Source organism: Gigantopelta aegis, chromosome 1, assembly GCF_016097555.1.
Source record: "Gigantopelta aegis isolate Gae_Host chromosome 1, Gae_host_genome, whole genome shotgun sequence".
Classification (NCBI taxonomy): Eukaryota; Metazoa; Mollusca; class Gastropoda; order Neomphalida; family Peltospiridae; genus Gigantopelta; species Gigantopelta aegis.
In genome coordinates this window covers 11,671,857-11,690,369 of record NC_054699.1, presented here as the reverse complement: position 1 = coordinate 11,690,369, position 18,513 = coordinate 11,671,857, and the positions used below count along the sequence as shown (strand labels likewise).

Here is an 18,513-nt window from a genome sequence, read left to right as displayed (position 1 = left end):
CGGTCTATCTAGTATCGATCCCCGTCTGTGGGCCCAGTTGGACTATTTCTCATTCCAACAAGTGCACCAAGACTGTATATCAAAATCCATGGTATGTGTTATCCTGTCTGTGAAATAGTATATATAAATGATCCCTTGATACTCATTGAAACAATTTATGTTTGGGGGGGGGAGGGGGGGTGTCTTGTTTGAGACTTAAACATTAAAACATAAAAATTGTTTTAATACAGCAACCGATGGTTAACAAATCGATGTGATTTTTTAGTGTCGTTAAACAAAGCAGGCTTCTTGGTGGTATCCTTTAATCTTTGAAGCGAGATTTAGCTCAGTCGATTGAGTTCTCGTTTGAGGGGTTTGCGTCGCAGGATCGAACCACATCGGTTGATCCATTCAGCTGAGTTTTTGTTTCGTTCCAACTAGTGCACCACAAATTGACAAGAAAGCCGTGGTATTAGATTTCCTGTCTGTGGCAAAGTGCATATAATAGATCTCGTGCTGCTTTAGGAAAAGTGTAACGGGCTTTCCTCTCATGACAACGTGTCAAAATTACCAAATGTGTAACATCCAATAGCCGACGATTAATTAGTGAATGCGCCTGACCACTCTCAATGGTAAACTACTCTATGTATGTCTCTCCCTCTCTTTCTGTCTCTCCCTCCCCACTCTCTCTCTCTCTCCATCTTTCTCCCTCGCCCGCTCTCTATCTCTCACCGTCTCTCAATCACCCGCTATATGTGGGTATCTCTCTCCGTCTGTCTCTGTCTCTGTCTGTCTCTGTCTCTCTCTCTCTCTCTCTCTCTCTCTCTCTCTCTCTGTCGCTGTCTCTCTGTCTCTTTCTTGCTGTCTCTCTCGCAATCTCCCTCGCTGTCTTTTTCGTTCTCTGTTTCTTTATCTGTCTCTGTCTCTGTCTCATCCCCCCTCTCTCTCTCCCTCTCTCTCTCCTCTCTCTCTCCTCTCTCTCTCTCTCTCTCTCTCTCTCTCTCTCTCTCTCTCTCTCTCTCTCTCTCTGTCTGAAAATCCAATGTTGCTATTTGGGTCACAATCTTGGATCCCCCCCTTCCAGTTTGGAGCCCAGAATTTAGGCTCCACCAATTTCTGTGTCGATCTCTGCCTCCCCGTCTTCCTCTTTCTGTCCTGAATCGGTCTGAAATGTACGGTTGATTTAATGAAATGATGTTTTACCTTGTTCAATGTTTTACCAAAATCAAACATTCCCAGTCTGGAGCTCGCCGCGATAAGAGGTTTTTGTTTCGCCTGTACATACTCCACGTGCTTTCATGTGCTTGACTTGGGAATCCCCCATTTTGTTTTGTTTCTGTCAACGAAATGAAGTTTTCTTTTGGGATGTATGCGGTCATCGGGACTGATTGAACGCTGTGACGCTTCTCGTTTCGATTGCCTGCACCACCAGGTTGGTTTCTTTTTAATGGATTCCTCGCCCTACATGCCGTTTTTCCGGCTGACTTTTGTCAACATTCTTCTGTGACTCGTATGACGGTCATTCTGTAGAACGCCACATAACTGTCCGAGACTGTCCTAGCAGCACTGGAATATCGATCGCCCAACTCTAAGAAGAAAAAGAGAGCGTGATTGGCCCCTACTACTCTTTTCTCTACTTTATTTTCTTTTATATTGATTGATACCATATCGTATACTCCGGAGTCGGGCCCGTCCGCACCACTATACCAACCATGACGACTGGACTATAGCCTAGTCTGATACTATCTCGTTCAGACGGACCCGGCTTCTCAAGATCTGTATTCCAGCACAGAGCTACACCTTCCACATCTAATGTTTGTTACTCTAGGTGTTTTCTTGATGTGATGCAACTCATCGTTTCCCTACAAGTCGTGCACCTTAAAGCGACAGACCCTAGTTTCAGCCCATGAAAATTTACATTAGAATTAAAAGTAAAGTATGATTTCAGTTATCAAAAACGGCTCTAATAGTAAAAAATATGTATTAGTGTATACAAACTAGGGTATGTCCCTTTAACGGCCTTAACGAATGAATGAATGAAAAATACATCGGCTATTGGGTGTCAATCTATGGTACGGCCTTAACGAGGTCACACACGTGGACTTTAGACTTTTAAACATTCGTTCAAAATTTTATGTCGAAATTATTTTTAAATAAATAAATAGTCCGATCCTCCCTTCTTTCTCGTATATATATTTGGATGGTCCTTCTAAAATGCTCCAAATTATATAAATATTCGGCTGAGCAGTCAGTTCTTTTATTTTTCGGCTTAACCTTTTATTTTATTCTCTAAAAGTTTTCACCAATTGCTATTTTCAAAATCCTGTCCATTTTCAACTCTAAACCCTCACCCACCCACTCGTTCTGTCCCGGACCCAATCACTGCATAAGTCCGAGATTGTGGCCGGGAGAAACGTGCTTGAACCTTAATTGGATATAGACACATTAATATGTTATCCAATCCAATCCAATTCAAAATCAACCAGCACATGTTAATATTCATGTCAGTTACTTTTGAGAAGATATTAAATACTCAACACTTTTTTTTGACGGTTATATGGCGTCAGACATAAGGTTATATTGAGAGAGGAAACCCGCTGTCGCCACTTCATGGGCTACTATTTTCGATTAGCAGCAAGGGATCTTTTATATGCACCATCCCACAGACAAGATAGTACATACCACGGTCTTTGTTACACCAGCTATGGAGCACTGCTTGGAACGAGAAATAGCCCAGTGGATCCACTGACGGGGATCGATCCTAGACCGACCGTGCATCAAGCGAACGCTTTACCATTGGGCTACGTCCAGCCCCGGATATTAAATGCATGTCGTAAGCTAATTACATATCACGTGACGTCACCACAACTCGTATGCATGAATTTAAGAATCTGTTAAAGAGACGAGACGTTGACAATGACGGAGGTGAAAACCTTTTTTTTTTAAAGTTTATTTAATATTACATGCTATTTAATACAGTGTGTACAGTGCAAAATGTCCGTCGTGTATACATTTCCCTATCCATACACATAGTTTGAATGTCTCTACTTGTCTTTTTTGCATTTGTGCACTTTGTTTTTGGGAAAGGTTTCTTAATTCAACAAAAACATTCCGATGTCAGGGTCCACGCGTCTGTAGATTCCTTAGAAACGCGGTGATGTGTACATTAATTTTCCCCAGGTCATTTGTCCCCTCTCCTCGAGGGTCTTGCAAAATATATATCCTGGGACGGGGGCCCCGCTGTTATGTGTGCTACAGGCCCCGCGGATCGTTAAACCGGCTCTGGTAATATTTAAATAAACCGGTTCACCGGGTGTTTTTTGTTGTTGTTGTTTTTTGGGGGGTTTTACGATATAGTCCGAACAGTAGTCCAGATTAGTTTTCGGATGTTGTGTTTCTTTGTTTGAAACTGGTAAAACCGGTTACTGTACGATTTAATGTTGAACTTGTTGGTTTAATTTTGCCTCTTTTATAGCTAATATCATCAAAAAAGCTATGTTCTAGTCCACGGTGAGTGTGGGAATATGACATTGAACTTTAGGGTTGTATAGGTTTGTTATAGTTTATTTATAGAACCATTTATTTTCACCCCAGTTTCTCTAGTCAATAGATAACCAGTAATAGCCGAATTCAAACATTTGTACGGACTGAGCTTCCGGGGTCAACACTGATTTTAAAGCCCATTCAGGCGAAGGGAGTCAAAATAATTCACTTATCCAATAAATAAAAAATATTCAATGTATTTACTGTGGGAGCAAGGTCCGACCTATACGCTCGCCACAGTATAGACCCCCTCAGGACTGCATAATTGCCCACCCTGCTGCAGTGCACAGTTACCCGCACATGTGTCTGCCAATCTTGAGTGTATATTTAATTGTAGTTTTAATATGCTAAACTCCATTCAATGTTGATGTTGTTGGGTTGTTGTTGTTTTTGTTTTGTTTTGTTTTGTTTATTATTATAATTATTATTATTATTATTATTTTATATTAACACACCGGCCTCGGTGGCGTCGTGGTTAGGCCATCGGTGTACGGGCTGGTAGGTACCGGATTTGGATCCCAGTCGAGACATGGGATTTTTAATCCAGATAGCCCAGTGGTAAAGCGTTCGCTTGATGCGCGGTCGGTTTGGGATCGACCCCAGTCAGTGGGCCCATTGGGCTATTTCTCGCTCCAGCCAGTGCACCACGACTGGCATATCAAAGGTCGTGGTGTGTGTTATCCTGTCTGTGGGATGGTGCATATAATTTATTAAAATATCATTTGCTGCTAATAAAAAAGAGTAGCCCATGAAGTGGCGACAGCGGGTTTCCTCTCTCTATATCTGTGTGATCCTTAACCATATGTCCGACGTCATATAACCGTAATTAAAATGTGTTGAGTGCGTCGTTAAATAAAACATTTCCTTCCTTCCAGTTATAAAATTACATGGTTTATTATGTGTCATTTTCCATCGTTGGATTCATCAAGTTTGTTATTCAAAATAAATTTAAAATATTAATAATTTGTCCTAAAAATTTGTATATCTTGTTAAAGTTTATCTTCTGGGTTTTTTCAATTACCTAGAAATCAAAGATAAAACGCACGTATATTTCATTGTGAATATTTTAATCTGATATGTTTTTGTTTTTCAGTCTCGTACTACATCTGTGTAGTGAAGATGCATCCTGATTAAACATAGAAGTACAAAGATGAAGTGTTGATAGAGACATATCTAACAATGTCAGTCAATGGTGATGACAAAGGTCTGAAATTCGAATTCTGCTTTAAATATTTCACATGCAAGTCCAATCTAAAAGCACATACGCGTGTGCATACTGGTGAGAAACCATTCAAATGTGAAGTGTGCAAAACGTGTTTTGCATGGAGTGCCAACTTTAAAAAGCATATGTTTGGTCATGCCAGTGGTCATGCCAGTGTTCATGCTAGGAAAAAATTTGAAAAACGCTTCAAATGTGAAGTGTGCACAAAACGTTTTGTATACAAATCCATATTAATAGAGCATATTTTGATTCATACTGGTGAAAAACCCTTTGAATGTAAAGTGTGCACAAGACGTTTTTCAAGGGGTTCCTACCTAAAACAACATAGTTTAATTCATACCGGTGAATCATCTTTCAAATGTGAAGTGTGCGCACACGTTTGTACAAGCAGTTCCATCCTAAGACAGCATATATTGATTCATAATAATGAAAAAGGTTTCAAATGTGAAGTGTGCACAAAATGCTTTACACGCAGTAACGACTTGAAACGACACATGGCCATGCATACTGGTGAAAAACGTGTCCAGTGTGAACAGTGCTCAAAACGTTTTACAGATGTTGGACATTTAAAAAGACATATTGTGATCCATTCACATGAAAAACCTTTTAAATGTGATGTTTGCTCAAACTGTTTTCGACACAGATGCAACTTAAAACGTCATATGTTCATTCATACTGGGCAGATGCCTTTTAAATGTGAAATATGCACAACAGCATTTACAAACGGTTCACTTTTAAAATAGCATATGTTTATTCATGCTGGTGAAAAAAACTTTATATGTGATGTATGCACGACATCATTTAGTCAGCATAGCAGTTTGAAACGACATTTCTCGATTCATACTGGTGAGAAAACGTTCCAATGTGAAGTATGCAAAAAACGTTTTACAAATAGAGATGGTTTAAAACAGCATTTACTGATTCATACTGGTGAAAAACCTTTCAACTGTGAAGTGTGCACAAAATGTTTTTCAGTCAGGGCTGTCTTGAAACAGCATATGTTTATTCATACTGGGGAAAAAACACTTTAGATGTGAAGTATGCACAACATCATTTAGGCACCATAGCACTTTGAAACGGCATATGTTGGTTCATACTGGTGAAAAACCGTTCGAATGTGAAGTGTGTAAAAAACATTTTACATCCAGCTCTGTCTTAAAACAACACATGTTGATTCATACTGGTGAAAAACCTTTCGAATGTAAAGGATGCACATAACATTTTGCATGCAGTTCTGTCTTAAAGCAGCATACGTTGATTCATACTGGTGAAAAACACTTAATATGTGAAGTGTGCAGGACAACCTTTAGACAACTTACTACTCTAAAACGGCATATGTCAATTCATACTGGTGAAAAACCTTTCAAATGTGAAGTTTGCTCAAAATGTTTTGCACAAAGTGAACACTTAAAGCAGCATACATTGATTCATACTGGTGAAAAACCTTTCAAATGCGAATTGTGCACCAAACGTTTTACAAAGAGTGGTAATTTAAAGAAGCATGGGTTTGTCCATACTGGTGAAAAACCTTTCAAATGTGAAGTGTGCACAAAATGTTTTGCACTGAGTGAAGTCTTAAAGCAGCATATGTTGATTCATAATGGTGAAAAACCTTTCAAATGTGGAGTATGCAGCAAACAGTTTACATGCAGTGCCAGTTTAAAGCGGCATATGTTGATTCATACTGGTGAAAAACCTTTCAAATGTGGAGTATGCAGCAAACAGTTTACATGCAGTGCCAGTTTAAAGCGGCATATGTTGATTCATACTGGTGAAAAACCTTTCAAATGTGGAGTATGCAGCAAACGGTTTACATGCAGTGCCAGGTTAAAGCAGCATATGTTGATTCATACTGGTGAAAAACCTTTCAAATGTGAAGTATGCAGCAAACGGTTTACATGCAGTGCCAGTTTAAAGCAGCATACGTTGATTCATACTGGTGAAAAACCTTTCAAATGCGGAATATGCAGCAAACGGTTTACATGCAGTGCCAGTTTAAAGCGGCATATGTTTATTCATACTGGTGAAAAACCTTTCAAATGTGGAGTATGCAACAGACGGTTTACATGCAGTGCCAGTTTAAAGCGGCATATGTTTATCCATACCAGTGACAAATGTTGAAACACCACGTGTGTGTCATTCTGATCTTAAGTGTTTCAAATGTTAGGTGGCGGGGTGTAGCTTAGTGGTATGATGCACACTTGTGGTGTGACGATCATATAGTCGATCGTACCCGAAAACACTCGTTGTTTTCTCCTACCAACAAGTGCCTCACAAACAATGCATTAAAGTGTACATTATTATCCTACACACACACACACACACATACCCATCTCCCCTCTCTCTCCCCTCTCTCTCTCTCTCTCTCTCTCTCTCTCTCTCTCTCTCTCTCTCTCTCTCTCTCTCTCTCTCTCTCTCTCTCTCTCAAATGTGCTGATGTGTTGTCAAACGAATATTCCTTTCCTTTTAAACACTAGGTTCGAATCACGACCACTTTCCCACTTTTGTAGTATCAAAGATCGTATCGTGTGCTGTTATGTCTGTAGGAAGCTGCTAATAAAAAAAAAAAAACTGATCATTTGTAAGCAAGCTTAGGCGTACGGGCTCCCATTTGTGTAGGATGGTGTCCCACATGTTCTCAATGGGTGAAAGGTCTGGGCTTAGGGCTGGTCTTGGAAGTGTGGTGATGTTCGGTTGCTGCAGGTATGCAGTGCCAGTAGAATCCGGTGAGCCTGGGCGTTGTCTTAAAAAACAAAACAAAAATGGCGTCCAGCCTGACGTCCGAAGGGCACAACAGTCGGTGCAAGCATGTTTTCTCGGTAGTATTGCCAAGTGACCCTCCCATGAACAATATGCAGCTTGGTTCTGGCAGTTATGGTGATGCCACCCCACAACATAATAGACCTTCTTCCAAATCGGACATGAGGAGAAACGTTCGCATCACGTGCTTCGCGATCAAAACAATGGGTGCGTTGTTTTCATGCTCGTGCACTTATTTTGAGTTTTACATCTCATTTCATTATTTAATTATTGATATTTGAAATGGAATACCCCCTACTTATTTGAACACTATACATTATATGGTTTAAGCTGGATTCCAAAGTACATTGTAGTTTGGCGAATTTTATCATAAAATATGTAGCCAGATTCAAGTAACATTTAGCTAAACAGATTTTTTTTTGGATAATAGTAATAGATTTGTGTCGTATGATGGCAAGTTGGCGAATGACAGGTTACTTTTTATGATAATTGTTAGTAATAGTAGAATTAATAGTGGCGATGGTGGTGATATTTGTTTATTTTATTATTATTGTTATGTTTGTTTATTATCTATCCAATTAGATGTTTAACCTGATACCTATACACAATAAAAATATATTTAGAAAAGTCTCTATGGCGCCAAATACATTATTAATTAAAAATGAAAACTGTGTTATCGGTCATGGCTACCGGAAGTAAATGCTCAACAGAAGCGTAATCGACCACCTGAAACCGTGTAATTCCATAGGAAACCATAGTATCTTGCATACAGTGTTATATAGCGTGGGACAAAGAACGAATATCTGTTGGTCAAATCCCATGGTATGCGCGTTCCTGTCTGTGGGAAAGTGCATATAGAAGAGTCCTTGCTGCGTTAGGAAAGTATCCAGCAGGAAAAACTCTGCATAATTGACTCAAGAATAGAAAAATGGCAAAAAGTAATTTTAGTCGGCAATCATTGATAGAAAAACAAAGTTTATAGATAATATTCATTGTACATCCACTTAATTAATGTATGTAAAAGTTTATGTGCAAAAATAGACATGTAATTCAAATTCAAACTTTGAAGTCAACTGGTGTTAATATGTTGTTCAGCCCATTTTGGATTTAGTAATACGATATATTCATAAAATAGTAGTAAATTAATTATTTGGATATATATATATATTGCATTAAAGCAAAATACCACTGTTATATTATATTTATTAGAACAGACATAATTGAATATATGAGAGAGAGAGAGAGAGAGAGAGAGAGAGAGAGAGGAGAGAGAGAGAGAGAGAGAGAGAGAGAGAGAGAGAGAGAGAGAGAGAGAGAGAGAGAGAGAGATAGATATACAGAGAGAGAGAGAGAGAGAGAGAGTGTGTGTGTGGGGGGGGGGGGGTGGGGGGGGGGGGGGGGGGGGGGGGGGGGGGGGGGGTATTACCAGAGTGTTTTTTTCCCTTTAAAACATTTTGGTAATGGCCAAGAGAAATACCAACAAATAAAGCTTTGGAGAGGGTTCGAGTGCGATACCACGGTTTTGTTAGGGGAGAGTCACAACATTGTAAAATGGGCGATTTGAATTTGTCGAAGAACAATAATCTTAACTCCCAATAAAATCTTCCTGGTGACACCCATTAGGTTTATATTCGAACCTCCCTCAGATCAGACCACGCTACTCCCACGCAACGAAGGAAGGAAATCAACAATAAAGTTGCTTGTATATGTTTAAATATTCGCTATGCTTTTGTATTTGCGTATATGAATATGCTTATTTACGGTTTAGACGATTAACGCACTTCCGCCAACTTTGATATGAATCTACAATCTTTATATCAGGTTGAATTATCATACATACTGGTTTTGATACCTCAAAACATACCCACAGAGGCCATAGATACTGAAAATGCACCCATATGCACTACCTCCTCAAAATATTATTTTACGAGATTTACTCCCTTAATGGCGGGTCGATCACGTGATTTCAAACATGAGTACTTTGGTGTCACAGTCCAAATAAACCAGTTTATATACACATGGATAGATAGATAGATAGATAAATAGATAGATAGATTGACAAATAGACGGAACTGTAGACAGATGCATGGAACGAGAAGATATATTTCGAGAACTCTATGTACGATATATAGTAAGTAATGACCACTTATGTAGTATTCTTATTTGTTGGACACACATTTCATATTATTAAAATATGAAACAGTCTGTAATTTGTGTGATTTTCTAGGACAAAACCAAATCGATTGTCTGATTCTAATGATAAGGCTACTGTTTTGTTCACGCTACATTTTTAAAATTTAAATTTAATGCTATTGTTGTACTTTTAATATTTCTTTTCTTTTATAAATGATATCCCTTCTTCAGGTTTGTTACTCAGGCTACCGATGTAGTGAGTGTGTGTGTGTGTGTGTGTGTGTGTGTGTGTGTGTGTGTGTGTGTGTGTGTGTGTGTGTGTGTGTGTGTGAGAGAGAGAGAGAGAGAGAGAGAGAGAGAGAGAGAGAGAGAGAGAGAGAGAGAGAGAGGTCAGCCTTTGAGGTTTACTAACTGAGGACACGTGTTGGGATGGGCCACTATCTCTTTGTTTAGCAGTCTATCCTATAGTCCGTCCCAACATCCTACAAAACATATATGTATATATAATTTCAGTTTGAATTGAGGTAAAAAGAAAAGTAAAAGTATTTTGGAAATAAAAACTAAAACAACGTAATTTTGTGTGCAATTTAATAAACAATTGGCTAAGAAATAAATAAGCATGTAGTAAATTTCATAGTAATGGTCCTAATGATAAGGCTACTGTTTTGTTCACGCTACATTATTTTATTAAAATGCTATTTTTGTACTTACAATATTTCTTATCGTTTGTAAATTATATCCCTTCTTCAAGTGTGTTACTCAGGCTGCCGGTGGGGGGAGAGAGAGAGAGAGAGAGAGAGAGAGAGAGAGAGAGAGAGAGAGAGAGAGAGAGAGAGAGAGAGAGAGAGAGAGAGAGAGAGCGGGGAGGGGGAGGGAGGGGGGGGGGGGGGGCGGGGGGAGAGGGAAGGAGAGAGAGAGACCTTTGAGGTTTACTGAGAACACGTGTTGGGATGGGCAACTATCTCTTTTTTTGGCAGTCTATCATATAGTCCGTCCCATCGTCGTACAAAACAGATATGTATATATAATTTCAGTTTGAATTGAGGTAAGAAGAAAAGTAAGTGTTTTGGAAATAGCAAAAACTAAAACAACGTTATTTTTGTATGCTATTTAATAAACAGTTTTGGACTGTGTTATATTTCCTATTTGTTTTGAAATAGATTATGCGCAGATAGCTGGAATATACATAATGATTAATTATGTAGGTTACACCATATTCATATATTATTAACAACTTGAAAAGTCATTTATATATTTTTTTTAACATAGTTTGACCATTATTTACAATATGTGCAAAGTTAACATTGTTTGACCAATATTGACAATATGTGCAAAGTTAACAGTGTTGACCAATATTTACAATATGCTGAAAAGTAACAGCGTTTGACCAATATCGACAATATATACACAGTTTAGGTCTCTCTACACAGATGACTTCCGGGTGAGAGTTAACTGATAACGGACCACTATAGTTCCTAATCGTGACACAAGTTATGGTTCACATATTCACTTCTAGGAAATGTTGAAGAATTAAAACAATATGTATGTTTAATGGTAAGCCTTCTGGCTGTGTTTTGTCCATGCTATTTTGTAATATTGTGCATTGACCTTTTGGGACACGGGCGTATAGTGCAAGAAACAGCCGGGGTGAACCGGTTAATGAACCACCTGTTTGGACCGATACTACAGCCAGATGCAGACATATAGCATAAACACTGAGATGGAAATGTTCTCAATGTTGGAGTGAAAATAAATGCTTCTATAATGTATGTTCGCAATGGTGTATGTTGTCAGTGTCAACGATAACCCGTTCAATTGGCAATCTTCATTTGAAGTTGAGCAATTTAACATGGGTTTCAATGGCAGATGACATCTGTGTGGTGAGACCTTACAGTGTTGACCAAACTTTACAATATGTAGAAAGTTAACAGCGTTGACACATATTTACAATATGTAGAAAGCTATCAGTGTTCACCATTATTTACAATATGTCCAATGTTTACAGTGTTTGACCAAAATGTACAATATATACAAAGTTAACAATGTTGACAAAATGTGTAATATGTGCAAAGTTAACAATGTTGATCAATATTCATAATATATACAAAGTTAACAGTATTGATCAATAATTACAATATGTGCAAAGTTAACAGTGTTGTCCAATATTTACAATACTTAAAAAGTTAAAAATATTGACCAATATTTATAATATGTTCAAATATACATATATATATGTTCTAATTGATATTATATGTTCATGACAAACATAAATGTGTACGATTGCTTATGTGTGATATCGCAGGTAGCCTACTAGGTGTTTCTTAGGAAAGACGATATATATCATTGGTAGCAATATTTTCTGATCACTCTCATGTCGGTCATCTTGAAATTCAAAATGGCCGTCATTTTCATATATTTTCTTTATATATCTCCACTCCCATTTAACATACAAACATATGTTTGGTGTATTAAATCATTTTATGTCAGTGAATTCAAATATGTTTATGTTATTATTCATCTGATCATGGGAACCATCGTGAAATATCTCAGTTGATTATTTTGTAAACAAGACAATTGTTTTCTGATCTTCGAAGCCATCTTGAAATTCAAAATGACTGCCATTTTAATATGTTTGTCAAATATCTCAACTCCCGGTTGTCAGGGAACCACAATTTATTTTTCTATCTACATTTCTGTAGTTTGTGAATTGGTTGGATTCATTTATATAGTCATTCAGTCATGGCAACCATCTTGAAATTCAAAATGGCTACCACTTCAGATTAATGAAGAAACACAATTTGTGTTGTCTATGTACGTTTCAGTAGCCAATGAATCTAATTGTTTAGGTTAATAGTCATCCAATCATGGCAAACATCTTAAAATTTAAAATGACTGTCATATGGCAATTTAAAATGACAATTAAATTAATAATTTGGTAAATCATATTTATCCTACTCCACCTACAAATGCAATTTTGTGTTCCTAAGTACATTTTTAGGTCAAATAATTAAAATGTTGCAATATTAATTAGTTTTATGTTCTATATTTTAATCTAATGAAATAAAGGAACATACCTATTGCAGATTATAATTCATAATAGCATATTAGACATCTACTTCATCTGCCATAGTATGCTTACACCAAAGGTAGTGAAAACTTGCTGACACCAGTTGCATTTGATCAGTTGTATCATAGCCTCCAGTGCAGTCTGCACCTCCAAAAGAGCAGACACAATTATACCAACCTGCATGACCCAACCAAGACTGCATGGATTACGAATAACTGGATATATTTGCTTGGAGATGTTGCCTTTGGGTACTCTGTTTTTATGTCCCAGATATATGTGGCAGTGTTTCTACACTTTGGTTTGGTGATGGCTTCTTGAACTTTAATCTCAAGAACAGCTGCATCAGTTGTTCTTGATTCCATGCTGTAAAATCTTCACATTTGCACTGACCTCTTTGTATCGTTCATAGCCGATTCCAAGCTGGCATCAGTGTTATCCGTGGAGTTTTCGTGAATATATTGAATTCTCTTTACTAATGTCCACCAATGTGTTCTTTCGAGTCCATCTCTAGACACAGTTCATTATAAAATGGTTGCAGGTTGATCTGCTTGTGATTTAGACCTACGAAGTAACCATCTCGTGATGAAAACTCAACAGTCTGTGTCTCTGATGCGGAAATTCACCTCATTGCCTGGCAGGATTACTTCAGGTGTTTGAAGAATCATGAGCATGTCTGCTCCTGTTTGTGTGTACTGACACCTGTGACAAGATGTCATTTCAGAAAACATCTTTTATTGAGTCTGTATAACCTTATCTGCCAGATGTATTATGAGACGAACATGTCTATATCTATGTCATTGGTAGGTAGCATACTGGACATACAAGTGATTCCAACTACCTTGGACAACATTTTTGAAAACTTATCGTAAAACCGACGTAGGCTTTGGCACATGTTACTGTCACATCATTGCCTTTGATAGCTTTACGATATCGTAGCGCTAAGATAGCTTCTAAAATATGTAGCCTTGTTCGTGGAACTATCTAATGTCAGCTTTTATAAACACTGTTCTGTGGTAAAGATAAAGAAAATCAATGAATTCAGGAAATGCTTGTGATCACTGACAACATATCTGGCAGATACGCTGTGAATTTCTACAGCAGATACAGACTGTTGGGTTCTGATCCTGGGAAGATTACACACATGAGACCCAATACATAATTATAGGCACAGACGTAAATCACAACCAGATCAACATGGGCCTAATTCATAATGAACTGAGTTCAGAATGAAACTTCAACATTAGAACGCTTTCGTGCAGTATCTGGGCATGACACAAAAGAACAACTTGGTGGAAATGGAAAAAAATAATATTGGATGGATGTATTTGGGATATATCCACCAGCTATATCTGAAGCTCTTAGCCAGTTTGGAATTAATGATGAATCGTACACAGAGGACAGTAAAAATGTGAATATTTTACTGCATAGTTTTAAACTTAATGGTCATTTGTACAACTGATGCAGTTATTCTGAGAGGAAAGAAGCCATCACCAATCCAAAGTTTGTAAACAGCACATCCAAAGAGCACATCCACAAGAAAATATTTCAGCTCAAGATTCATGGATGGGTCAAGGAGAATAATATATACTGGCGGTGCAAGCAGCGCAAAATGCTGTGGCAGAACTGATAGCATGCAACTATGTTATATGTAAGTGTTCAGGTAGATGAACCTGTAAGAAATACAACTCTACAATTGCTACTGGTGATGATTGCTGCAATGCACATATCATTACATCATTACAAAGCAGATACTCAATCAGGGGTCACTTTGGAAAAACTGAGTTTAAGCCAATTTTCAGATATGCAGGGCATTTGAAATGATTACAAATGGTTAATTTAACGAACATTTTATTAGTCAGATACTAAATGTTGTAGCCACTTTGTATACAAAACGTAACAAGTGTCCAGTTGTGAATTACAGTTTACAATTTGTACGTTCCTTTATTTCATTAGTTTAATATCTAAAACATGAACATCATTAGTAATGGTCTATTTTAATTATTAAAATGTATGTGGACTAAGAGGAAAATTATTTGGCCATTTAAAAAATTTCTGTGGCTGCCAATTTCAATAACAAGGTGGTTACCATGACTGGAAGATGGTTATAAAAATGTCACCAATTAATTCATTGATCCTAGAAACGTTTGTTTATACGCTAACCGATAGTTAAGTTATATGAAAAATACACTCAAATGGTGCGGATTTGAATCTCAAGATGATTCTCATGATTGGGGGACTATAAACATGTCAACAATAAATTCATGACTACAGAAATGTTTATAGACAAATAATATTGTGCTTCTATGTTAATCAGGAGTTGAGGCAATTGGAAAATATATATTAAGAATTTCAAGATTACTGCCTAGGTCAGACAACAATTTTCCTTTTGTACACATTCATTCACTGAGCTCATAAATGTAAAGATATATCCAAATTGTTGTTGTGGGTCAACTGAGAGGAAAGATATATAAACATATATTTAATTGACGGATATTTTGAATTTCAAGATGGTGGGTATGTCCAAATGGCTAAACAAAATGTTCTGAGCGAGTTCATTGACTTCAAAACATGTTAACTACCCTAAAATGTTGGCTATTTCGAATTTCAAGATCAATGCCATGATCAAATGACCGAAACAAATGCTACCAATGTATTTCTAATTCTGGATAGTCTTAAGAATAATACGAAATACATTTTACTAACTTAAGCCAACCCCCCCCCCCCCCCCCAAAAAAAAACCAAAAAAAAAAACAACACAACAAAAAAACCCACAAAAAAAACAAAAAAAAAAAAACAACAACAAACAAACCAAAAAACAACAACAATAACATGAAGGAAATTTACATAACTCCCTGGACTAACACCTGACCTGTTAAACATTGTGAACCATTCTTATTTTGGTGTATAAACGTACGATTATTTCACCACTTAGTACAATATAAGAGATGAAACGATTGATCAAAATAGATTACAACAGATGTTTAACGACACCCCAGCACGAAAAATGCATCGGCTATTGGGGGTCGAACTATGGTAAATGCAAAAAAAACAAAAAACCCCCCAAAACAACAACAACAACAATGAAACGAAGGCTGTCTAACGAATAGCAGTCGGATATTTTCTATGTATATACTTTTGTTTCGTTAACATTAATGTTTTCGGTTTCACCGTGTTTGTCCATCATAATATTTCATAATTGACACACTCTTAGGTAACAGTAGCACTGGCACAACTAAACATTATATTTAATTGATACAGCTTGTCTGTGATATTTCATAATGCATTTATAGATAATTAACACTTTAAGCTAATAGAAATGACGATATAGCTTCCAGATTAAATCAGATTTTAACAAAATCATTCTGATAGAAACACGATTAGCTTGTTATTTCACAAACGTTCGCCGAATGATGCACTGATATTACAATATTGACAATAGTGTGGAAAACATATTGATCATGCCATACCATGACATATTAAAACCGCTATGTCAAACTTACACGTGCATGTTTTCTTCAAAATAACTAATAATTATCAACATTACATAACGAAATGCATATGTATGCAATAGTGTATATCAGTACTCGTGTAAAAGTATATAATTGCTTGTAGCCAGGACAACATTAGGTGGAAAGGTACAGCTAAATGTTGCGAACCGATTTCCTAAACGAGAATTTTGTGGCATTATATACCAGTTATTTTTTCATAGACATTCTGTGAAGTGGTATCTGTCGAAGTATCAAGTTTTTCATATTCATTCATTTGAATATCTTGCTCTGCATTAACGTAACCACACTCGTTATTACCATCTTGTGGATTCTGATCACGTGACTGAGATGTACCCTGGCTCCCCTGTCGAGCAGGCTCTCTTGTGTTAATCACAGTATCAGCTTTATTACTGAAATCAATGTTTTGTGCTCCACAATTTTCGTAATCTTCATCATTTACATGGTTCGCTTTCCAGTTAGAACTGTCTCGTTCACACTGTCTAAGTTTCGCTTTTAGATGTCTAATATACCTGCAATCAATACATGTTCATTATTTAAATGTATGAGGCATTCAGTATATATATATATATATATATATATATATATATATATATATATATATATATATATATATATATATATATATATGTATATCTATATATACATATTTGTGTATATATATATATATATGTGTGTGTGTGTGTGTGTGTGTGTGTGTGTGTGTGTGTATATATAAAAGTGTGTGTTATTACCAGTGTTTTTCGGTATCGTCATTATCATATATTAGGAATACAAATTGTATTATGCGAACCTCTGTATCATATAATATCTAGTTAATACTACGTGTTTTTTTTGTGTGTTTTTTTGTAAACTGTACACACAACTTTAATTTATATATGATAAATATTCTTGTACATGCATGCAGTCTATCATTCATGCCAGCATAGTTCAGTGGTACAGGTAGATGCGTTGGGATATAGGATTGATTGCCCTTAGTGGACCCGTCAGCTTTTATGTTATCCCAACCAGTTCCTAAGACCGGTACATTAACTATTATGGTATGTACTATCCTGTCAGTGAGGATGTGCATATAGATAATACCTTGTCGCTGTTTAGTTGGAGCAACTTATGTGGTGGTTTGCTTTTGCATTTTACAGACCAACTATCGAAATACCCCACAACGTGGACATCAGATAACCATGGTTTAAAAATATCATGTGCTGATGTATCATTAAATATTGATTTCCCTTCAATGCCTGTATCCAACTAGTTATCAAACCTTAACGGCACATATATGTATTGGGGTAGCCAATATTTCATATTGGGGGTGGGGTGGAGAGCACTGATATGAATACTGGCCACCTGTATATAATGGTTATCTGTTCATAACAGCCGCCATAAATCCCGCCCAATGCATTTCCATCTTTCTATTTCCTGAATATAACAGCCACCTGTTCAATGCGGCCAGCGGCCACTATTTGCTTTACCAAAATTAATGGTTGAACCTGCTACAACGGCCACAGAAGTATAATGACCATCTGATTAAAATTAGCTCTATTGGTCTACCTGTAGATCTAACAGCATTGCGTGGGCTCCCATGTCCCGGTGACATTTTATCTATAAATAACAGTTTAAATATCGACCAATTACACTTCGCCACAAACTCAAAAAATATCGGGCTAACTTGTTTGTCTATTTCAACATTAAAAAACAAGGAGCAAGTGAAGTAATAAACTCTGGATTGTATACTAGTATAAACAGATTTTATGGCTATACTATCACGTTTTTTTTCCGTCTTGAAACGAATTTTATATACAATTTTATATTGAAATTAGTTTTCTGCATACTTCGTAATTCACCCGAATCATTTCGTATAGACTACCCTGCATAATCCCGAATGTTTTCAAATTCTTTTCAAATCACTGTCATGATTTTGCAAGTAAGGTTTTGATTTGTCGAATTAAAGGTCAATTGGACATGAGCTTCAAAGGGGTGCTGTTAGATCCACAGGTAATCGTAATTAACCAGTGTAGCTAATTTTAATTAGATTGTATAATGACAATCTTTCTTCGTCCAAAACGGACACTTGAATTTGCCATAACAGTCACAAGATATATGTGTGTACTGACCTGTCCGATTCACAATATGAAGTTATAGTTTTACTAAAGTTGTAACAAAGTAGCATTAATAGTATTTGCATCTTATATCGGTATGATATGGTCGGTCATTTAATTTGCAATGCGACTTGTTATTAGTTGGAATAAAAGCTTGCATTAAACTTACATATATATTCGACCTATCAACGCTAACAGGAAATACAT

General features: G+C 36.9%; 1 protein-coding gene across 1 annotated transcript; it reads left to right on the top strand.

The window, feature by feature from the left end:
- The first annotated feature begins 3,399 nt into the window (after positions 1–3,399).
- LOC121370831 (zinc finger protein 708-like) lies at positions 3,400–8,695 on the top strand. The gene is made up of 2 exons (XM_041496336.1): positions 3,400–3,489; positions 4,616–8,695. Exon 2 carries the CDS (start codon positions 6,080–6,082, stop codon positions 6,863–6,865), a length of 786 nt encoding a protein of 261 aa, XP_041352270.1. The 5' UTR covers positions 3,400–3,489; positions 4,616–6,079; the 3' UTR covers positions 6,866–8,695.
- Positions 8,696–18,513: the final 9,818 nt, after the last annotated feature.

Coding starts and splice junctions, on each gene's coding strand:
- LOC121370831 (XM_041496336.1), top strand. CDS start 6,080: ATGTCAATTCATACTGGTGAAAAACCTTTCAAATGTGAAGTTTGCTCA.